The 23,653-nt window shown below is 38.9% G+C and overlaps 1 protein-coding gene across 1 annotated transcript; it reads right to left on the bottom strand.

Moving 5' to 3' along the window:
• Positions 1 to 17,602: 17,602 nt before the first annotated feature.
• Positions 17,603 to 22,852, bottom strand: LOC121501916 (uncharacterized). The gene has a single exon (XM_070288791.1). The coding sequence runs from the start codon at positions 22,850 to 22,852 to the stop codon at positions 17,603 to 17,605; it is 5,250 nt and encodes a 1,749-aa protein (XP_070144892.1).
• Positions 22,853 to 23,653: the final 801 nt, after the last annotated feature.

Below are 23,653 nucleotides of genomic sequence, written 5' to 3'. Positions count from 1 at the left end.
TAGTCTTCTACTCCTTCTTTTTTGCCTTCTTCTTCGTTATTTAGTCTTCTACTCCTTCTTTTTTGCCTTCTTCTTCGTTATTAAGTCTTCTACTCCTTCTTTTTTGCCTTCTTCTTCGTTATTTAGTCTTCTACTCCTTCTTTTTTGCCTTCTTCTTCGTTATTTAGTCTTCTACTCCTTCTTTTTTGCCTTCTTCTTCGTTATTTAGTCTTCTACTCCTTCTTTTTTGCCTTCTTCTTCGTTATTTAGTCTTCTACTCCTTCTTTTTTGCCTTCTTCTTCGTTATTCAGTCTTCTACTCCTTCTTTTTTGCCTTCTTCTTCGTTATTTAGTCTTCTACTCCTTCTTTTTTGCCTTCTTCTTCGTTATTTAGTCTTCTACTCCTTCTTTTTTGCCTTCTTCTTCGTTATTTAGTCTTCTACTCCTTCTTTTTTGCCTTCTTCTTCGTTATTCAGTCTTCTACTCCTTCTTTTTTGCCTTCTTCTTCGTTATTTAGTCTTCTACTCCTTCTTTTTTGCCTTCTTCTTCGTTATTTAGTCTTCTACTCCTTCTTTTTTGCCTTCTTCTTCGTTATTTAGTCTTCTACTCCTTCTTTTTTGCCTTCTTCTTCGTTATTTAGTCTTCTACTCCTTCTTTTTTGCCTTCTTCTTCGTTATTTAGTCTTCTACTCCTTCTTTTTGCCTTCTTCTTCGTTATTTAGTCTTCTACTCCTTCTTTTTTTGATTCTTCTTCGTTATTTAGTCTTTTACTCCTTCTTTTTTGCCTTCTTCTTCGTTATTTAGTCTTCTACTCCTTCTTTTTTGCCTTCTTCTTCGTTATTTAGTCTTCTACTCCTTCTTTTTTGCCTTCTTCTTCGTTATTTAGTCTTCTACTTCTTCTTTTTTGCCTTCTTCTTCGTTATTTAGTCTTCTACTCCTTCTTTTTTGCCTTCTTCGTTATTTAGTCTTCTACTCCTTCTTTTTTGCCTTCTTCTTCGTTATTAAGTCTTCTACTCCTTCTTTTTTGCCTTCTTCTTCGTTATTTAGTCTTCTACTCCTTCTTTTTTGCCTTCTTCTTCGTTATTTAGTCTTCTACTCCTTCTTTTTTGCCTTCTTCTTCGTTATTTAGTCTTCTACTCCTTCTTTTTTGCCTTCTTCTTCGTTATTTAGTCTTCTACTCCTTCTTTTTTGCCTTCTTCTTCGTTATTTAGTCTTCTACTCCTTCTTTTTTGCCTTCTTCTTCGTTATTTAGTCTTCTACTCCTTCTTTTTTGCCTTGTTCTTCGTTATTTAGTCTTCTACTCCTTCTTTTTTGCCTTCTTCGTTATTTAGTCTTCTACTCCTTCTTTTTTGCCTTCTTCTTCGTTATTTAGTCTTCTACTCCTTCTTTTTTGCCTTCTTCTTCGTTATTTAGTCTTCTACTCCTTCTTTTTTGCCTTCTTCTTCGTTATTTAGTCTTCTACTCCTTCTTTTTTGCCTTCTTCTTCGTTATTTAGTCTTCTACTCCTTCTTTTTTGCCTTCTTCGTTATTTAGTCTTCTACTCCTTCTTTTTTGCCTTCTTCTTCGTTATTTAGTCTTCTACTCCTTCTTTTTTGCCTTCTTCTTCGTTATTTAGTCTTCTACTCCTTCTTTTTTGCCTTCTTCTTCGTTATTTAGTCTTCTACTCCTTCTTTTTTGCCTTCTTCTTCGTTATTTAGTCTTCTACTCCTTCTTTTTTGCCTTCTTCTTCGTTATTTAGTCTTCTACTCCTTCTTTTTTGCCTTCTTCTTCGTTATTTAGTCTTCTACTCCTTCTTTTTTGCCTTCTTCTTCGTTATTTAGTCTTCTACTCCTTCTTTTTTGCCTTCTTCTTCGTTATTTAGTCTTCTACTCCTTCTTTTTTGCCTTCTTCTTCGTTATTCAGTCTTCTACTCCTTCTTTTTTGCCTTCTTCTTCGTTATTTAGTCTTCTACTCCTTCTTTTTTGCCTTCTTCTTCGTTATTTAGTCTTCTACTCCTTCTTTTTTGCCTTCTTCTTCGTTATTTAGTCTTCTACTCCTTCTTTTTTGCCTTCTTCTTCGTTATTTAGTCTTCTACTCCTTCTTTTTTGCCTTCTTCTTCGTTATTTAGTCTTCTACTCCTTCTTTTTGCCTTCTTCTTTGTTATTTAGTCTTCTACTCCTTCTTTTTTGCCTTCTTCTTCGTTATTTAGTCTTTTACTCCTTCTTTTTTGCCTTCTTCTTCGTTATTTAGTCTTCTACTCCTTCTTTTTTGCCTTCTTCTTCGTTATTTAGTCTTCTACTCCTTCTTTTTTGCCTTCTTCTTCGTTATTTAGTCTTCTACTTCTTCTTTTTTGCCTTCTTCTTCGTTATTTAGTCTTCTACTCCTTCTTTTTTGCCTTCTTCGTTATTTAGTCTTCTACTCCTTCTTTTTTGCCTTCTTCTTCGTTATTAAGTCTTCTACTCCTTCTTTTTTGCCTTCTTCTTCGTTATTTAGTCTTCTACTCCTTCTTTTTTGCCTTCTTCTTCGTTATTTAGTCTTCTACTCCTTCTTTTTTGCCTTCTTCTTCGTTATTTAGTCTTCTACTCCTTCTTTTTTGCCTTCTTCTTCGTTATTTAGTCTTCTACTCCTTCTTTTTTGCCTTCTTCTTGGTTATTTAGTCTTCTACTCCTTCTTTTTTGCCTTCTTCTTCGTTATTTAGTCTTCTACTCCTTCTTTTTTGCCTTCTTCTTCGTTATTTAGTCTTCTACTCCTTCTTTTTTGCCTTCTTCGTTATTTAGTCTTCTACTCCTTCTTTTTTGCCTTCTTCTTCGTTATTTAGTCTTCTACTCCTTCTTTTTTGCCTTCTTCTTCGTTATTTAGTCTTCTACTCCTTCTTTTTTGCCTTCTTCTTCGTTATTTAGTCTTCTACTCCTTCTTTTTTGCCTTCTTCTTCGTTATTTAGTCTTCTACTCCTTCTTTTTTGCCTTCTTCTTCGTTATTTAGTCTTCTACTCCTTCTTTTTTGCCTTCTTCTTCGTTATTTAGTCTTCTACTCCTTCTTTTTTGCCTTCTTCTTCGTTATTTAGTCTTCTACTCCTTCTTTTTTGCCTTCTTCTTCGTTATTTAGTCTTCTACTCCTTCTTTTTTGCCTTCTTCTTCGTTATTTAGTCTTCTACTCCTTCTTTTTTGCCTTCTTCTTCGTTATTTAGTCTTCTACTCCTTCTTTTTTGCCTTCTTCTTCGTTATTTAGTCTTCTACTTCTTCTTTTTTGCCTTCTTCTTCGTTATTTAGTCTTCTACTCCTTCTTTTTTGCCTTCTTCGTTATTTAGTCTTCTACTCCTTCTTTTTTGCCTTCTTCTTCGTTATTAAGTCTTCTACTCCTTCTTTTTTGCCTTCTTCTTCGTTATTTAGTCTTCTACTCCTTCTTTTTTGCCTTCTTCTTCGTTATTTAGTCTTCTACTCCTTCTTTTTTGCCTTCTTCTTCGTTATTTAGTCTTCTACTCCTTCTTTTTTGCCTTCTTCTTCGTTATTTAGTCTTCTACTCCTTCTTTTTTGCCTTCTTCTTCGTTATTCAGTCTTCTACTCCTTCTTTTTTGCCTTCTTCTTCGTTATTTAGTCTTCTACTCCTTCTTTTTTGCCTTCTTCTTCGTTATTTTGTCTTCTACTCCTTCTTTTTTTGCCTTCTTCTTCGTTATTTAGTCTTCTACTCCTTCTTTTTTGCCTTCTTCTTCGTTATTCAGTCTTCTACTCCTTCTTTTTTGCCTTCTTCTTCGTTATTTAGTCTTCTACTCCTTCTTTTTTGCCTTCTTCTTCGTTATTTAGTCTTCTACTCCTTCTTTTTTGCCTTCTTCTTCGTTATTTAGTTTTCTACTCCTTCTTTTTTGCCTTCTTCTTCGTTATTTAGTCTTCTACTCCTTCTTTTTTGCCTTCTTCTTCGTTATTTAGTCTTCTACTCCTTCTTTTTTGCCTTCTTCGTTATTTAGTCTTCTACTCCTTCTTTTTTGCCTTCTTCTTCGTTATTTAGTCTTCTACTCCTTCTTTTTTGCCTTCTTCTTCGTTATTTAGTCTTCTACTCCTTCTTTTTTGCCTTCTTCTTCGTTATTTAGTCTTCTACTCCTTCTTTTTTGCCTTCTTCTTCGTTATCTAGTCTTCTACTCCTTCTTTTTTGCCTTCTTCTTCGTTATTTAGTCTTCTACTCCTTCTTTTTTGCCTTCTTCTTCGTTATTTAGTCTTCTACTCCTTCTTTTTTGCCTTCTTCTTCGTTATTTAGTCTTCTACTCCTTCTTTTTTGCCTTCTTCTTCGTTATTTAGTCTTCTACTCCTTCTTTTTTGCCTTCTTCTTCGTTATTTAGTCTTCTACTACTTCTTTTTTTCCTTCTTCTTCGTTATTTAGTCTTCTACTCCTTCTTTTTTGCCTTCTTCTTCGTTATTTAGTCTTCTACTCCTTCTTTTTTGCCTTCTTCTTCGTTATTTAGTCTTCTACTCCTTCTTTTTTGCCTTCTTCTTCGTTATTTAGTCTTCTACTCCTTCTTTTTTGCCTTCTTCTTCATTATTTAGTCTTCTACTCCTTCTTTATTGCCTTCTTCTTCGTTATTTAGTCTTCTACTCCTTCTTTTTTGCCTTCTTCTTCGTTATTTAGTCTTCTACTCCTTCTTTTTTGCCTTCTTCTTCGTTATTCAGTCTTCTACTCCCTCATTTTTGCCTTCTTCTTCGTTATTTAGTCTTCTACTCCTTCTTTTTTGCCTTCTTCTTCGTTATTTAGTCTTCTACTCCTTCTTTTTGCCTTCTTCTTCGTTATTTAGTCTTCTACTCCTTCTTTTTTGCCTTCTTCTTCGTTATTTAGTCTTCTACTCCTTCTTTTTTGCCTTCTTCTTCGTTATTTAGTCTTCTACTCCTTCTTTTTTGCCTTCTTCTTCGTTATTTAGTCTTCTACTCCTTCTTTTTTGCCTTCTTCTTCGTTATTTAGTCTTCTACTCCTCCTTTTTTGCCTTCTTCTTTGTTATTTAGTCTTCTACTCCTTCTTTTTTGCCTTCTTCTTCGTTATTTAGTCTTCTACTCCTTCTTTTTTGCCTTCTTCTTCGTTATTTAGTCTTCTACTCCTTCTTTTTTGCCTTCTTCTTCGTTATTTAGTCTTCTACTCCTTCTTTTTTGCCGTCTTCTTTGTTATTTAGTCTTCTACTCCTTCTTTTTTTTTGGATTCTTCTTCGTTATTTAGTCTTCTACTCCTTCTTTTTTGCCTTCTTCTTCGTTATTTAGTCTTCTACTCCTTCTTTTTTGCCTTCTTCTTCGTTATTTAGTCTTCTACTCCTTCTTTTTTGCCTTCTTCGTTATTTAGTCTTCTACTCCTTCTTTTTTTGCCTTCTTCTTCGTTATTTAGTCTTCTACTCCTTCTTTTTTGCCTTCTTCTTCGTTATTTAGTCTTCTACTCCTTCTTTTTTGCCTTCTTCTTCGTTATTTAGTCTTCTACTCCTTCTTTTTTGCCTTCTTCTTTGTTATTTAGTCTTCTACTCTTTCTTTTTTGCCTTCTTCTTCGTTATTTAGTCTTCTACTCCTTCTTTTTTGCCTTCTTCTTCGTTATTTAGTCTTCCACTCCTTCTTTTTTGCCTTCTTCTTTGTTATTTAGTCTTCTACTCCTTCTTTTTTTGATTCTTCTTCGTTATTTAGTCTTTTACTCCTTCTTTTTTGCCTTCTTCTTCGTTATTTAGTCTTCTACTCCTTCTTTTTTGCCTTCTTCTTCGTTATTTAGTCTTCTACTCCTTCTTTTTTGCCTTCTTCTTCGTTATTTAGTCTTCTATTTCTTCTTTTTTGCCTTCTTCGTTATTTAGTCTTCTACTCCTTCTTTTTTTGCCTTCTTCTTCGTTATTTAGTCTTCTACTCCTTCTTTTTTGCCTTCTTCTTCGTTATTTAGTCTTCTACTCCTTCTTTTTTGCCTTCTTCTTCGTTATTTAGTCTTCTACTCCTTCTTTTTTGCCTTCTTCGTTATTTAGTCTTCTACTCCTTCTTTTTTGCCTTCTTCTTCGTTATTTAGTCTTCTACTCCTTCTTTTTTGCCTTCATCTTCGTAATTTAGTCTTCTACTCCTTCTTTTTTGCCTTCTTCTTCGTTATTTAGTCTTCTACTCCTTCTTTTTTGCCTTCTTCTTCGTTATTTAGTCTTCTACTCCTTCTTTTTTGCCTTCTTCTTCGTTATTTAGTCTTCTACTCCTTCTTTTTTGCCTTCTTCTTCGTTATTTAGTCTTCTACTCCTTCTTTTTTGCCTTCTTCTTCGTTATTTAGTCTTCTATTCCTTCTTTTTTGCCTTCTTCTTCGTTATTTAGTCTTCTACTCCTTCTTTTTGCCTTCTTCTTCGTTATTTAGTCTTCTACTCCTTCTTTTTTGCCTTCTTCTTCGTTATTCAGTCTTCTACTCCTTCTTTTTTGCCTTCTTCTTCGTTATTTAGTCTTCTACTCCTTCTTTTTTGCCTTCTTCTTCGTTATTTAGTATTCTACTCCTTCTTTTTTGCCTTCTTCTTCGTTATTTAGTCTTCTACTCCTTCTTTTTTGCCTTCTTCTTCGTTATTTAGTCTTCTACTCCTTCTTTTTTGCCTTCTTCTTCGTTATTTAGTCTTCTACTCCTTCTTTTTTGCCTTCTTCTTCGTTATTTAGTCTTCTACTCCTTCTTTTTTGCCTTCTTCTTCGTTATTTAGTCTTCTACTCCTTCTTTTTTGCCTTCTTCTTCGTTATTCAGTCTTCTACTCCTTCTTTTTTGCCTTCTTCTTCGTTATTTAGTCTTCTACTCCTTCTTTTTTGCCTTCTTCTTCGTTATTTAGTCTTCTACTCCTTCTTTTTTGCCTTCTTCTTCGTTATTTAGTCTTCTACTCCTTCTTTTTTGCCTTCTTCTTCGTTATTTAGTCTTCTACTCCTTCATTTTTTGCCTTCTTCTTCGTTATTTAGTCTTCTACTCCTTCTTTTTTGCCTTCTTCTTCGTTATTTAGTCTTCTACTCCTTCTTTTTTTGATTCTTCTTCGTTATTTAGTCTTCTACTCCTTCTTTTTTGCCTTCTTCTTCGTTATTTAGTCTTCTACTCCTTCTTTTTTGCCTTCTTCTTCGTTATTTAGTCTTCTACTCCTTCTTTTTTGCCTTCTTCTTCGTTATTTAGTCTTCTACTCCTTCTTTTTTGCCTTCTTCTTCGTTATTTAGTCTTCTACTCCTTCTTTTTTGCCTTCTTCTTCGTTATTTAGTCTTCTCTTCCTTCTTTTTTGCCTTCTTCTTCGTTATTTAGTCTTCTACTCCTTCTTTTTTGCCTTCTTCTTCGTTATTTAGTCTTCTACTCCTTCTTTTTTGCCTTCTTCTTCGTTATTTAGTCTTCTACTCCTTCTTTTTTGCCTTCTTCTTCGTTATTTAGTCTTCTACTCCTTCTTTTTTGCCTTCTTCTTCGTTATTTAGTCTTCTACTCCTTCTTTTTTGCCTTCTTCTTCGTTATTTAGTCTTCTACTCCTTCTTTTTTGCCTTCTTCTTCGTTATTTAGTCTTCTACTCCTTCTTTTTTGCCTTCTTCTTCGTTATTTAGTCTTCTACTCCTTCTTTTTTTGATTCTTCTTCGTTATTTAGTCTTTTACTCCTTCTTTTTTGCCTTCTTCTTCGTTATTTAGTCTTCTACTCCTTCTTTTTTTGATTCTTCTTCGTTATTTAGTCTTTTACTCCTTCTTTTTTGCCTTCTTCTTCGTTATTTAGTCTTCTACTCCTTCTTTTTTGCCTTCTTCTTCGTTATTTAGCCTTCTACTCCTTCTTTTTTGCCTTCTTCTTCGTTATTTAGTCTTCTACTTCTTCTTTTTTGCCTTCTTCTTCGTTATTTAGTCTTCTACTCCTTCTTTTTTGCCTTCTTCTTCGTTATTTAGTCTTCTACTCCTTCTTTTTTGCCTTCTTCTTCGTTATTTAGTCTTCTACTCCTTCTTTTTTGCCTTCTTCTTCGTTATTTAGTCTTCTACTCCTTCTTGTTTGCCTTCTTCTTCGTTATTCAGTCTTCTACTCCTTCTTTTTTGCCTTCTTCTTCGTTATTTAGTCTTCTACTCCTTCTTTTTTGCCTTCTTCTTCGTTATTTAGTCTTCTACTCCTTCTTTTTTGACTTCTTCTTCGTTATTTAGTCTTCTACTCCTTCTTTTTTGCCTTCTTCTTCGTTATTTAGTCTTCTACTCCTTCTTTTTTGCCTTCTTCTTCGTTATTTAGTCTTCTACTCCTTCTTTTTTGCCTTCTTCGTTATTTAGTCTTCTACTCCTTCTTTTTTGCCTTCTTCTTCGTTATTTAGTCTTCTACTCCTTCTTTTTTGCCTTCTTCTTCGTTATTTAGTCTTCTACTCCTTATTTTTTGCCTTCTTCTTCGTTATTTAGTCTTCTACTCCTTCTTTTTTGCCTTCTTCTTCGTTATTTAGTCTTCTACTCCTTCTTTTTTGCCTTCTTCTTCGTTATTTAGTCTTCTACTCCTTCTTTTTTGCCTTCTTCTTCGTTATTTGGTCTTCTACTCCTTTTTTTTTGCCTTCTTCTTCGTTATTTAGTCTTCTACTCCTTCTTTTTTGCCTTCTTCTTCGTTATTTAGTCTTCTACTCCTTCTTTTTTGCCTTCTTCTTCGTTATTTAGTCTTCTACTCCTTCTTTTTTGCCTTCTTCTTCGTTATTTAGTCTTCTACTCCTTCTTTTTTGCCTTCTTCTTCGTTATTTAGTCTTCTACTCCTTTTTTTTTGCCTTCTTCTTCGTTATTTAGTCTTCTACTACTTCTTTTTTGCCTTCTTCTTCGTTATTTAGTCTTCTACTCCTTCTTTTTTGCCTTCTTCTTCGTTATTTAGTCTTCTACTCCTTCTTGTTTGCCTTCTTCTTCGTTATTCAGTCTTCTACTCCTTCTTTTTTGCCTTCTTCTTCGTTATTTAGTCTTCTACTCCTTCTTTTTTGCCTTCTTCTTCGTTATTTAGTCTTCTACTCCTTCTTTTTTGCCTTCTTCTTCGTTATTTAGTCTTCTACTCCTTCTTTTTTGCCTTCTTCTTCGTTATTTAGTCTTCTACTCCTTCTTTTTTGCCTTCTTCTTCGTTATTTAGTCTTCTACTCCTTCTTTTTTGCCTTCTTCTTCGTTATTTAGTCTTCTACTCCTTCTTTTTTGCCTTCTTCTTCGTTATTTAGTCTTCTACTCCTTCTTTTTTGCCTTCTTCTTCGTTATTTAGTCTTCTACTCCTTCTTTTTTGCCTTCTTCGTTATTTAGTCTTCTACTCCTTCTTTTTTGCCTTCTTCTTCGTTATTTAGTCTTCTACTCCTTCTTTTTTGCCTTCTTCTTCGTTATTTAGTCTTCTACTCCTTCTTTTTTGCCTTCTTCTTCGTTATTTAGTCTTCTACTCCTTCTTTTTTGCCTTCTTCTTCGTTATTTAGTCTTCTACTCCTTCTTTTTTGCCTTCTTCTTCGTTATTTAGTCTTCTACTCCTTCTTTTTTGCCTTCTTCTTCGTTATTTAGTATTCTACTCCTTCTTTTTTGCCTTCTTCTTCGTTATTTAGTCTTCTACTCCTTCTTTTTTGCCTTCTTCTTCGTTATTTAGTCTTCTACTCCTTCTTTTTTGCCTTCTTCTTCGTTATTTAGTCTTCTACTCCTTCTTTTTTGCCTTCTTCTTCGTTATTTAGTCTTCTACTCCTTCTTTTTTGCCTTCTTCTTCGTTATTTAGTCTTCTACTCCTTCTTTTTTGCCTTCTTCTTCGTTATTTAGTCTTCTACTCCTTCTTTTTTGCCTTCTTCTTCGTTATTTAGTCTTCTACTCCTTCTTTTTTGCCTTCTTCTTCGTTATTTAGTCTTCTACTCCTTCTTTTTTGCCTTCTTCTTCGTTATTTAGTCTTCTACTCCTTCTTTTTTGCCTTCTTCTTCGTTATTTAGTCTTCTACTCCTTCTTTTTTGCCTTCTTCTTCGTTATTTAGTCTTCTACTCCTTCTTTTTTGCCTTCTTCTTCGTTATTTAGTCTTCTACTCCTTCTTTTTTGCCTTCTTCGTTATTTAGTCTTCTACTCCTTCTTTTTTGCCTTCTTCTTCGTTATTTAGTCTTCTACTCCTTCTTTTTTGCCTTCTTCTTCGTTATTTAGTCTTCTACTCCTTCTTTTTTGCCTTCTTCTTCGTTATTTAGTCTTCTACTCCTTCTTTTTTGCCTTCTTCTTCGTTATTTAGTCTTCTACTCCTTCTTTTTTGCCTTCTTCTTCGTTATTTAGTCTTCTACTCCTTCTTTTTTGCCTTCTTCTTCGTTATTTAGTATTCTACTCCTTCTTTTTTGCCTTCTTCTTCGTTATTTAGTCTTCTACTCCTTCTTTTTTGCCTTCTTCTTCGTTATTTAGTCTTCTACTCCTTCTTTTTTGCCTTCTTCTTCGTTATTTAGTCTTCTACTCCTTCTTTTTTGCCTTCTTCTTCGTTATTTAGTCTTCTACTCCTTCTTTTTTGCCTTCTTCTTCGTTATTTAGTCTTCTACTCCTTCTTTTTTGCCTTCTTCTTCGTTATTTAGTCTTCTACTCCTTCTTTTTGGCCTTCTTCTTCGATATTTAGTCTTCTACTCCTTCTTTTTTGCCTTCTTCTTCGTTATTTAGTCTTCTACTCCTTCTTTTTTGCCTTCTTCTTCGTTATTTAGTCTTCTACTCCTTCTTTTTTGCCTTCTTCTTCGTTATTTAGTCTTCTACTCCTTCTTTTTTGCCTTCTTCTTCGTTATTTAGTCTTCTACTCCTTCTTTTTTGCCTTCTTCTTCGTTATTTAGTCTTCTACTCCTTCTTTTTTGCCTTCTTCTTCGTTATTTAGTCTTCTACTCCTTCTTTTTTGCCTTCTTCTTCGTTATTTAGTCTTCTACTCCTTCTTTTTTGCCTTCTTCTTCGTTATTTAGTCTTCTACTCCTTCTTTTTTGCCTTCTTCTTCGTTATTTAGTCTTCTACTCCTTCTTTTTTGCCTTCTTCTTCGTTATTTAGTCTTCTACTCCTTCTTTTTTGCCTTCTTCTTCGTTATTTAGTCTTCTACTCCTTCTTTTTTGCCTTCTTCTTCGTTATTTAGTCTTCTACTCCTTCTTTTTTGCCTTCTTCTTCGTTATTTAGTCTTCTACACCTTCTTTTTTGCCTTCTTCTTTGTTATTTAGTCTTCTACTCCTTCTTTTTTGCCTTCTTCTTCGTTATTTAGTCTTCTACTCCTTCTTTTTTGCCTTCTTCTTCGTTATTTAGTCTTCTACTCCTTCTTTTTTGCCTTCTTCTTTGTTATTTAGTCTTCTACTCCTTCTTTTTTGCCTTCTTCTTCGTTATTTAGTCTTCTACTCCTTCTTTTTTGCCTTCTTCTTCGTTATTTAGTCTTCTACTCCTTCTTTTTTGCCTTCTTCTTCGTTATTTAGTCTTCTACTCCTTCTTTTTTGCCTTCTTCTTCGTTATTTAGTCTTCTACTCCTTCTTTTTTGCCTTCTTCTTCGTTATTTAGTCTTCAACTCCTTCTTTTTTGCCTTCTTCTTCGTTATTTAGTCTTCTACTCCTTCTTTTTGGCCATCTTCTTTGTTATTTAGTCTTCTACTCCTTCTTTTTTGCCTTCTACTTCGTTATTTAGTCTTCTACTCCTTCTTTTTTGCCTTCTTCTTCGTTATTTAGTCTTCTACTCCTTCTTTTTTGCCTTCTTCTTCGTTATTTAGTCTTCTACTCCTTCTTTTTTGCCTTCTTCTTCGTTATTTAGTCTTCTACTCCTTCTTTTTTGCCTCCTTCTTCGTTATTTAGTCTTCTACTCCTTCTTTTTTGCCTTCTTCTTCGTTATTTAGTCTTCTACTCCTTCTTTTTTGCCTTCTTCTTCGTTATTTAGTCTTCTACTCCTTCTTTTTTGCCTTCTTCTTCGTTATTTAGTCTTCTACTCCTTCTTTTTTGCCTTCTTCTTCGTTATTTAGTCTTCTACTCCTTCTTTTGTAATAGCGCTTGTCACTAGCGTCGGAGCCATCTACCGGCTGAATTCAAACTAGGCGCCCTATCGGCTCGTATGATCAACAGCGCCACCTGTGGGCGGAGTTGCCATACCATAGTTAAATTTATATCGCATACTTTATTTTATACTGGCCCAAAATACAAGCCTGGGCTTAGCGTAAGTGCAGCTAACTTTGCGCTGCCAATTTCCTTTTCCTCTACGATCTTAAGCCGGACAGACGTGGTATTGTTAATTAAAAATTAATCCTCCACCTGTCCGCCAATCTAAAGTGTTTGAGTGTGCCAGACTCAAGGTATGTACTGGATACATCATTATTTCAACCCAGAAAACTAATAAAAATTAATTTATTAGTTTCTGGCACTTTGTGCCTAATTGAGGATCGACTTGCCTCGAGGAGCCCCCTCCCCTCGGCAGTACTACGGACAACTGCGCCCAGCGGCTGAGCTGCCAGCAGAGTCAGAGGTCTGCATTTTTTTTTGGTTTTCCTTGGATCGGAGACCAAGCCAAAAGGCTGAACTTGGCCGTCGAGTTCCCAAATTTTCATCGGCCAGCGGAGCCCCTCGTCCAACAACAACATGGGAGAATACCCTAACCTCCAGCTTTGAACAACAACAACAAGTGCAAATAACTTCAAGCTCCGCTTTGCATATTTTTCTGAACAACAACAACCAGTGAAGATAATCAAAATTTAGGCTGAAAAGCCATAACAATTAGGGAGTATGTGCCTTCCTTAAGTTTTTCTGTACAACAACAACAAGTGAGAATAACCCTAGTGATCATGTGCCCTTAGTTTTTGTACAACAACAACAAGTGAAAATAACCTAAATTCGGGCAACAACAACTAGTGACCATGTGCCCTTAGTTTTGTACAACAACCACAAGTAAAAATAACCTACTTCGTTGCCGGAGTCAACAGCAACCGCAAATAAAAATAATCTTAAATAATAACAATAAGAAATAATTAAAATGGCACAATATTAGATTAATTAATTTTCAACTATATTCTTTTCCTTAATTATTTTTATATTTTTTTTATTTTTCAAACTCAATACTATAAATAAATTTAAATTGTGAATGTGAACGAGAAGAAAGGAGAAATGAGGCTCGAAGTACAGTGAACTAATTAAAAATAATTAATTCTATTTGTATGATGTAGTTAGCAAGGAAAAATCCTTTTATTTTTTTTTCTTTTATTTTGGTTATATAGACAGAAAGATGACACTAGGCATGAATTTAATTAAATGCAAAAGCGAATCAAATTATAAATAATAAATAAACAAATATTAACCCCACCATTCAGCACCTGGAGAAAGATCTTTCGCCGAGGAAATAATGGATTACTGTAAGTCACCTTAACTCGTTATTATTTAATTTTATTATTTTTATTTGATCGCCATTTCTTATCCTTTAATGAATTAATACATATATTAAATAATGTAACTTTAAATAGTAAAAACATATACATACTTCTTTTGAATTATTAAAATACCTAGTAACGAAATAATAACCAAATATAAATTGATACACTGAAAAGAATCAGGGTGAATCAAAAGGAAAATAACTCTTAATTAATCCTTTATTAATTATTATTATCATAGTTAATTTTCGGTTAGGTTCCACTGTATAAAATAAACGCCTTCGCATTATCTCGTCATAATTAAATGAAAGAAAAACTAGTTAAACGCGAAAGAAAGCCAAAGGAAGACAATTTTATGAAGTATTATTATTAAATCTCGTTAGTAATTAAATTAAGTTCTTATGTTAATGCCAACCCAAAATGAATTCTATTTCTGCTATAATTAGTCCTTAATAAAAATTATAATGAAGCGTGAGTAGACGATTTTCTTCAGGAATCATGGCAATCGGAAATGGAGCAATGACTTAGCGGTTCGACAACCGATCAAGGGATCGCCTAATATCCTTTAGGAGCAACTAGCACTGGCGATCATTGGTAGGGTGGGGATAACGCTGCTCAATACCACCTGAGTTAGCGCATATGGTTGTGCAGGACTCGATGACTTCCTCTCTCAGACTATTTCCCCTTTGCCTCTCTCTCTATAATGACACTCAAGACCAATGACTACCCCAATACCCGCACGTGAATTTTATTTGTTATTGTGTATACCCGCGAGCAATGAGCCTAGCAGAATATTAACTAGGGAACCTCCCCAACGCCCGACTAACACTGAGCCGGAAAATTATCACGTGCTCTGCGAAATAAGACTCCCCGACCATCCGTTCGTCTTCTCATATCCCTGATCCTTCTCGGATATGAACGTTATATGCTACAATAATAAATTGGCGCCCAACGTGGGGCCCGAAGAGAGATCCGACAGGTCCTAAAAATAAAATAAAGTGATTCAAACAGCTAGATCACAAAAATGTAGTCTTGGTTTTGTGCTACATTCCAGTTTAGACTTCAGAGAAAAGAATTAGGAATTTCTACATGGCGTTAGTACCAGTTCGGAAAACGGTATTTCACTAATAGTTTTGGTTGCAGGAAAGCTAAATCTAATAAATAAGGACTTAGCTCCGCTCGCAGAATTAGAAGTGTAATAGCCGACAAAGGATAAAGGTTAACTCGACTGGATTTCGGCTCCGAATTTAATCGGTTCCTTACCGTTAGTATACTAATATCCTGAACTCGAAGTATACTGGAATGCAAGTATTTATGGTCCTTTGCTTTATGGAAGCATTTGTTCCTTAAATTTTCCTTTTCGTTCCCTTTTCCCTTTCTCCATCAACCCCTTTCTATATTCCCTTAATGATATTTGTTGTCTTAACTAGCAGGAATTTTAAATTCGGATTGACTAGCTATATGCTCCTACCTATTGTAAATATTTGTATAGCGGGGATAGCAGATGAGCGAATCGTAAAAGAATATATACCGCTTCGTTAGGACAACTGACATGTATCAAAATATGTCTATTATTCACTTGAACCTGAATATAATGATACATAAGATGACAAATAGTAGATCTTTCAACCAAAACGTCTTTTCGGATTAAAGATTATTTTACCAAGGATGTAAAGGATTTGGGGGATTGCGTCATCTATGTAGGTTCGGGGTCAATGTTTTCTATGAGAGTCTGAATCAAGTAGTATGGAAGTGTAAATAGTCTTGCCCATGGAAGAAGTCCATGATTCCTGAATATTGATTAAATTCGATTTTTTTTATTATTTTCTATTGTGTTAAGATCAAATATATTTAAAGATAAACATTATTAATTAATACAGTAACCGTTAGTATTCACTTTATATACGAGTGGATATTATGCAGTCATAACAAGTTAAAATGGAGGAACAACTTCCAAGAGATATTCAATGCTATCTGTGCCTAAAAGACATTGAATATCCAGCTCAGTTATTATCCACTAATTGTAACCACACGTTCCATTGGGCCTGTTTCAACACTAAAGTTGGAAATCGAGATTCTTGCCCAGTGTGCAGATCGAAGCTAGAAAGATCGCGTATGACCCTAACTGTTAATACCGACCTAAATCAATCCTCTCAGAGTTTACCATCAGACAATATGCCAGTCCGACTTAGAAGTCATCCTAAGGAAGTGGATGCCCCTCCAGAAACTATGAGGGCAGAGATAGGAAACGAACCAGGTCGCGAAGATCAGGCAATTGGGGAAGAACAAAGTCCGTCTCCTGTTTTGAATGAATTACAACAATCAGTAGTTGAAGCTATGAGTGCAGCAGCTATAAGACAAACAGAGCTTATAACTCGAGCCATGAATGTAGGTTTTCAAAATCTTCAAAAAGCACTTACGCAACAAGAAGATTCTCGAACCGGAAGCGTTCCGGCCGCAACCGCAAGGGGAAGTAACCTTGTGACTACGGTAAACTCTGTACCCTCGGGTTTGTCTTCCAGAACTTCAGGCTTAAGACCAGATCGTATAGGTCAAATTATAAGTCACTGGAACCTAAAGTTTTCAGGAAAATCAGCTATGAGTATAGATGGTTTCCTACATCGAGTAGAAACGCTTACGCGGAAAACTCTAGACGGAAACCTTGAGCTTTTGACGTGTCATATTAGCACGTTGCTAGAAGGACCGGCTAGTGAATGGTACTGGCGGTACCAAGAAAGTGTTCAAGAAGAAACTTGGACCAGTCTATCTGAAGCTTTAAGAGAGCAGTTTAGGGAAGAACGAACTGATGTGAGTATCAGAGCATCCATTGATCGTCGCAAACAGAAGACAGGAGAGTCTTTTGATGAGTTTTATGAAAGCATTGTTAAATTAACCTCTAAGTTGTCCGTGCCGATGGCTGAGTTGACCTTGTTAGAGTGTGTTCGGTCAAACTTATTGCCTGAAATCCAACTCGAATTGCTATACCACCATTTTAGTAGTGTAGCCCAGTTAAGGCGCGTAGTACGCATGCGAGAAGCTTTTATGCACTCTGTCAATCCTGCCGTGCGAAAACCTCTTCCTGCTCCTCGTCGTATGATACACGAGATCAAAAGCGAATCCGAAGTTGAAAGCGAGCCAGAAGACGTTGAGCTGTCCGCAATAACAACTTCGTGTTGGAATTGTGGTAAAAGTGGTCATTTATATCATGATTGCTACGATGAGCGAAAAGTCTTTTGCTACGGTTGTGGAAAACCAGATACATACCGACCCTCTTGTCCTAAGTGTACTGGCACAAAAAACTATCAAGCTCGTGCACAAGTGAGAAGTGCACGCAAACCGACTGTTTCCAAAGCAACCAACACCGAATAGAAGAATCCAAAGATTCTTACCAACCCTCACCAGATTTGACTAGCAACCCTGAATGTTCTATTGACCCGGCGATTACCCTTTCTGCGGTATCTAAAAGATCTAAAGTATCTAAGAGAAGAAGGCGTTCTCAAAGACGCATAAAAACTTATTATCGAAACTTGCAAAAGGAACAAAAAGGTTTATTGTCAGCGATAATTTCTGCCGATAGTCGTCCATATGCGAATGTAAAAGTCCTAGGTCGCTCAATTTCTGGCTTAATGGACACTGGTGCTTCTATCAGTTGTATCGGAGGTGCTTTGGCTAAAGAGTTATTGCAAGAACAGGTAAAATATAAGCCCATGACTAATTCTGTCCGAACTGCGGATGGACAAACTCAAACTATAACTGGCAAGATTCGTGCAGACGTTGAATATAAAGGTGATAAGAAAAGTTTAATCTTTTATATCGTACCTTCATTAGTACAGTCGCTGTATTTAGGCATCGATTTTTGGAAAGAGTTCCAGCTACTTCCGTTAGGTCTTCTTCAATCCACTCCGGAGAAAAGCCTAGCAGCTATTGACACTGACTTGTTCAGACCGATCTCCCGGGAACAACAAGTCGAATTGCAAAAAACCGTTCAAAATTTCCCATCCTATACGGAAAAAGGTTTAGGCAGAACTAACATACTCTCTCATTCCATTGACGTAGGCGACGCGAAGCCAATTAAACAACGCCATTATCCGGTGTCACCTGCGATTGAGAAACTTCTATTTGAAGAGATAGATCGTATGTTAGCTCTTGTGACTGACTAAGCTTTGGCTATGCACGTCATTCGATTATGCTAGTCGAAGACGTAAACAAGTTACAGTTAGGAGTTAGAAATGAATGGAAAATTACTGGGCAAAAGCTCGCGCGCATGTGCAGCGATGCGCTGCTCGCTTAGCGACCGCTGATAAGGCCGCCGGCAGCGGCGATCAAAACAAAGAGCGCGAAACCCAATACAGGGTGTCTCGTTCCCAAACATACCGGCCCCCCTGAACGGTCGTTCAGCACAGAGGCAAGACAGCAATTTTGGTAATTGGGCGTTTGTAGGATCCATGGGCCGTCTTCACTGTTACGACCCGTACTTTGTCATCTGATCCTGCGTGCACCTCGCTGATGCGTCTAAGAATCCATTTAGAGGGAGGTAGATTAGGCTCCTTGAGTACCACCAGTGTGTCGATCTTCAGATTCTCAGTTTCTAGATGCCATTTTGTGCGTTCGTGAAGCGATGTCAGGTATTCCATATGCCACCGTTTCCAGAAACCTTGGACCATAGCTTGCAGCTGATTCCACCTCTCCAGTCGATTGATTTGCATATCCAGACGGCAGGGTTCAGAGAGGGCAGTATAAGGAGCTCCAGTCAGGAAATGAGCGGGAGTCAGCGGGTCCAACGAATTATCCCCATTTGGGCACAGTGGGCGAGAGTTGAGGATGGCTTCAATTTGGGTCAAAACAGTCGCTAGTTCCTCAAACGTGAGAGCCTTGGATCCAAGTATCCGTCGCATATGAAGTTTTATGGAACGAACGCCGGCTTCCCACATTCCGCCAAAATGAGGGGCAGATGGGGGTATGAAGTGCCAAGAAATGCCTTCGTTGGCGAAGAATCCAGCCAGCTCCTCATCTTTAGATTGTTCGATGACTAGGCGTCGCATGTCGTCCAAAGTTTGCTTTCCGCCATGAAATGTGGTTCCGTTGTCCGAGTACAGATCGGTGGGCTTTGTTCGTCGGGCAATAAATCGTTGAAAGGCGGCGATGAAGGCCTTTGCAGTCAGATCACTGACGACCTCGATATGGATTGCCTTTGTAGTTAGGCAGACGAAAATAGAAAACCATGCCTTCCCGATCCGAGGAGTTCGTCCTGTTGATTCCTTGATGGCGATCGGTCCAGCGTAATCCAGCCCTGTATGTTGGAAACAGCGACTAGCCTGAACTCGAGGGATTGGCAGCTCTCCCATGATCTGGTTACTGGTGCCTTTGCGTTGAAGAAAGCAGCGTTTGCATTGGAAAACTGCCTTTCTGACCAGATTGCGTGCACCCAGAATCCAGTACTGCTGACGAAGATTGGTGAACGTAGCATCAACTCCAGTGTGTAGATGTGAAACGTGAAAATATCGAACCAGGAGCCCGGCTAGTGGTGAATCCTTTGGTATTAGGATTGGATGCTTGGCGTTGAAGTTGATTGTCGATTTGTCGATTCTTCCACCGACTCGCATAATTCCATGATCGTCTAGAAATGGGGAGAACCGAATTAAATGCGATTTAGCATTAAGCGGGCGTCGATTCTCTAGCTGCGCATATTCTCTGGCAAAGAAATTTTGTTGCACGTGTCGGATGAGTCGGCATCGTGCGGCCTGCAACTCTTCGGATGTAAGGAATGGTGCCGGATTCCTATGACGAGATCGAAGAGAGTGAATAAAGCGATAACAGTAGCTAGATACCCTTAGCAGACGCGTCCAGGTTGAGAATTTGTGGATGAGTAACTCGTAGATACTTTCATCAGGAAAGTTATGTAGAGTTGTGGGCTTGACAGCTCTCTCTTCGGTGTTGACATCGAGATTTGAAGATACGCTGAACTTGCTTGTAGACGGTGGCCAATCAGAGGGCGGTGTGGCCAGCCATGATGGACCCTTCCACCACAGTCGATGCTCCAGAAGCTTGGACGGATGAAGTCCTCGAGAAGCACAGTCGGCAGGGTTGTCCTCTGTGCGAACATGATTCCAGCAGCTGCGAGGAAAGTCGTTCAAGATCTCAGCCGTTCGGTTGCAGACGTATGTGTTCCAGTTTCGTGGGGGAGCTGAAAGCCAGTGTAGCACAATTTCTGAATCTGTCCAGCAGCTCGTGCTGAAAATAGGAATCGTTAGTGAGGCTTTGACAATCGAGAGCAATCGAGAAAGAAGTAGAGCAGCATTCAGTTCCAGACGTGGGATCGAAACAGGCTTGATCGGGGCTACACGGGTTTTGGCAGCAACTAGGGTGATTTGAAAACTGCCTCCATATGCTACTCGAGCGTATACAACCGCACCGTAGGCTTGCGCGGATGCGTCGGCGAATCCGTGTAGTTGAACGTCTTGGAATGGTGACGCAATGTATCGTGGTACTTGACATTGCGTAAGTGTTGGCAAATCCTCCACCAAGGCCTTCCAGCGCGAGCGTAGAGTTTCAGGAATCGGGTCATCCCATTGCAGAACACTTGTCCAGCTTTCTTGGAAGATAAGCTTGAGTAGAACTGTGACTGGCGCTACCAATCCAAGCGGGTCATAGATTCTTGATAGCTGCGACAAGAGTTCCCTTTTCGTCGGAGAAATGGTCGGATCGCACTCCTTGATATTGAGGTACATGACGTCCTTTCCGGGATTCCATTGGATGCCAAGAATTTTGATTGGTGAATCCGCAGCTGATTTGTTGAGGAGCTGGATAGGCTCATAACATCGGTCCTCTTCTGGCAATGATTTTAGAAGACGCCAACTGTTGGAACTCCATTTCCGTAGTTTGAATTGCGCCTTATCCAACAGTTGAATCAGCTCGTTTTTGAGAATCATGAGCTCGTCGAATGAGTTGCACCCTGTTGGGATATCATCTACATAAGCGTCGTGTAGAAGCGCGTGGGCTGCTGCGGGGAACTCGTGGCGGTGATCCTCAGCTAGCTGCTTAAGAACTCGAACAGCCAGAAATGGTGACGGCGCCAATCCGTAGGTGACCGTCAACAGGCGAAAATGAAGCAGTGGTTCATTCTCGTTCTTGCGCCAAACAATGCGCTGATAATTGGTGTGCGGCTTGAAGACTTGAATTCCTCGGAACATCTTCTCGATATCCGCGCAGAAAACATATGGGTGCTGCCGGAAACGTAAACAAACGCCGAGAAGATCGCGTTGAATGGGTGGGCCAATTTGAAGTCGATCATTGAGAGACACTCCAGAGCTGTCCTTTCCCGATCCATCGAAAACTACGCGACATTTCGTAGTCAGACTGTCCAGTTTGATGACAGCGTGGTGCGGCAGATAGAAGCAGGTTTCTGGGGACTCATCAATTTGAGCCGATGTCAGCTGTTCCATATGACCACGTCGCAAGTAGTCGTCCAGAAATGCTTCATACTGCTGCTTCAAGTCTGGAGATCGACGAAACTTGCGTTCCAGCGAGTGGAAGCGATTGATGGCCTGCGGTAAAGTTGAATCAACAGGCGGCGCATGCTCCTTGAAGGGGTACTTGACGACGTAAGCCCCGTTCTCCAAGCGCGTGTGAGTGGCAGCAAAATGACGCTCTGTTGGATCGTTGGCGTCCAAAAGAGCCTGGCTAGGATGTATATTATCCATCTCCATGAAAGAGCGAACCATCGTGTCGAGGTCCGCGTGATGAGTAACCGCTGAAGTCAGGTGATCATCGCATGCATTGTAAGAGCCTGCAATAATCCAACCAAAAACAGTATTCAGAGCGATAGGAGCGTCGTTACCAAAGCATTTCTGTTCTCCAGTATAAAGAGACCAGAGTTGATCTGATCCAACGATGACATCGATGGATCCTGGCGTGCAGAATGTGGGATCTGCCAAAGGAAGCTCGCAGATTTGCTTCCACGTAGAAGATGAGGTGTCAATAGCCTGGGCCGGGAGTGATGATGTCAGCGAATTGAGAATAAACGAGACCAGTTCGACAGTTTGGTCCGAATGACGAGAGCGCAGCTTGATATGTGCGCGTCCTCGGGTAACGCCAGCACTGTTGGCTGCGAGACCGAGTATAGAAATCCGGGCGTGCGTTCGACGTACGCCTATTCGCTGAACAAATGATTCCGACGCCAAGGTGATTGTGGACCCAGTGTCCAAGAGCAGCCTGCAGGTTGTAGTATTTCCCCAGGCGTCGACGACGTCTGCAAGGATGGTTGGCAACAGAGTCTGCGAACCTGCAGCTGAAATATTCTCCAGCGTATGATGCGTGAAGTTATTTTCCGCGGGAGGTAAACTCCCTGATTGATGAATCTCTTGACCAGGCGGTTGATTCTGGCCGATTGTAGACGCCGCTTGTGAGGTTGATGGACGATCGCGGCTGTCCGTACGGGCTCTCTCCAAGTAGTTACCGTTTTGAGTTGGCTGCGCCGAGCCAGGGTGAACCAGGGTGTGATGCTTGCGGCGACAAATCCGACAAGTGTGTCTCGATGTACAGTTACCCGCCAGGTGACTTGGGCTGAGGCAATTGAAACATAGCTTTTTCGTCTTGAGAAACTCCCGGCGAGCTGCGATGTCGAGTCCGTTGAACTGAGGACACTTGAACAGTTGATGAGTTTGCTGGCACGATGTGCATTTGGGTTCTTCTCGTCTAGGATGCGTATCTGCGTGGTGCGTTGTGGCTGCGCGTCGAGCTTGGGTTGGTCGAACTAAGTGAAAAGCCTCCAAAGTATCGCAGCGAGAGGTGAGAAATTTAAGGAATTGGTTGATGGTCACACCTTTTCCCTCGGAGTCTGCGCACTGCGCCCAAGCTTGGCAAGTATCGGTATCTAATTTTGACAATAGGATGAAGATTAGCCAAGGATCCCTCTCTTCGCAGTCAAGGGCTCGCAAACCACGAATAACTTCGTCTGCGCCATCGGCCAGTTTCCGCACTGTGCTGAGATTAGTAGACGTAGCACTGGGAAGGGTCATGAAACTGTTGAGGAATGATCGGATAATTAGCGATTGTTTGTTATATCGCTGCTCAAGCCGATCCCATGCCTCCCGATAGTTCTCATTAGTCACAGGAATATGTTTGACTAAATTGAGGGCGTCTCCGGATAGATACGATTTGAGATAATGAAATCGTTGACAATCCGTCAGGCTCGAATTGGAAGCAATCGAGTCCGTAAACATATCCGAAAAATGTTTCCAGTCCTCATAATTCCCGGAAAAGGTTGGGAGTTTGATTCGCTCGAACTGGAAATCCACATGGCTCCTCTGGGGCGCATCTGCTGGTTGCACAGTGGCCAAAATATTGTTAGACGTCTGATCACGCCGTAACTCCTCCAGAGTGTTGCTTAGGATGGCGTGTGTAGCGTAATGTTTCTCCTCATAGGCATCAAAATCGTCGTCCGGATTCTCCCAATCCGACTCCGATTGGAAGGCGTACAGCTCTTCCGAATGTCGCACAAACCGCAAATAATTGTCTTGAATTTGCGACAGGCGCACCACAATTGTGTCCACTGATTGAATGTCATCCACAAATTTTAGGGCATTATTATGCGCCCGTGTGATTTGGCTTTTACAAAAGCCCCGTTGTTGAATCACACTCCGCATGGCGATCGCGAAAAGATAACGACTCTATACGATTTTGAAATCTATAGATCACCGTTGACAAAAAACCTCAATAATTAAATTAATTGGCCGAAAATAAACAGTATTGGTGGATCCGGCTCGAAGGACCAGTTTTTAGGATGTTTATAAATGAATCCGCCTTAGTGTATACTGTTTAATATAATTTTATTTATTTCCGAACAATTACATTTAATATTGTCGACCGCGCTGCGTTAGATTGCATTGAGAGCAAAAATGTGACTGACTAAGCTTTGGCTATGCACGTCATTCGATTATGCTAGTCGAAGACGTAAACAAGTTACAGTTAGGAGTTAGAAATGAATGGAAAATTACTGGGCAAAAGCTCGCGCGCATGTGCAGCGATGCGCTGCTCGCTTAGCGACCGCTGATAAGGCCGCCGGCAGCGGCGATCAAAACAAAGAGCGCGAAACCCAATACAGGGTGTCTCGTTCCCAAACAATAACTGAGCTGGATATTCAATGTCTTTTAGGCACAGATAGCATTGAATATCTCTTGGAAGTTGTTCCTCCATTTTAACTTGTTATGACTGCATAATATCCACTCGTATATAAAGTGAATACTAACGGTTACTGTATTAATTAATAATGTTTATCTTTAAATATATTTGATCTTAACACAATAGAAAATAATAAAAAAATCGAATTTAATCAATATTCAGGAATCATGGACTTCTTCCATGGGCAAGACTATTTACACTTCCATACTACTTGATTCAGACTCTCATAGAAAACATTGACCCCGAACCTACATAGATGACGCAAT

This window comes from Drosophila kikkawai, unplaced genomic scaffold (genome assembly GCF_030179895.1).
Source record: "Drosophila kikkawai strain 14028-0561.14 unplaced genomic scaffold, DkikHiC1v2 scaffold_155, whole genome shotgun sequence".
Lineage (NCBI taxonomy): Eukaryota > Metazoa > Arthropoda > Insecta > Diptera > Drosophilidae > Drosophila > Drosophila kikkawai.
Note: the sequence above shows the minus strand (reverse complement) of the source record. Positions and strands in the feature narration are given on the sequence as shown.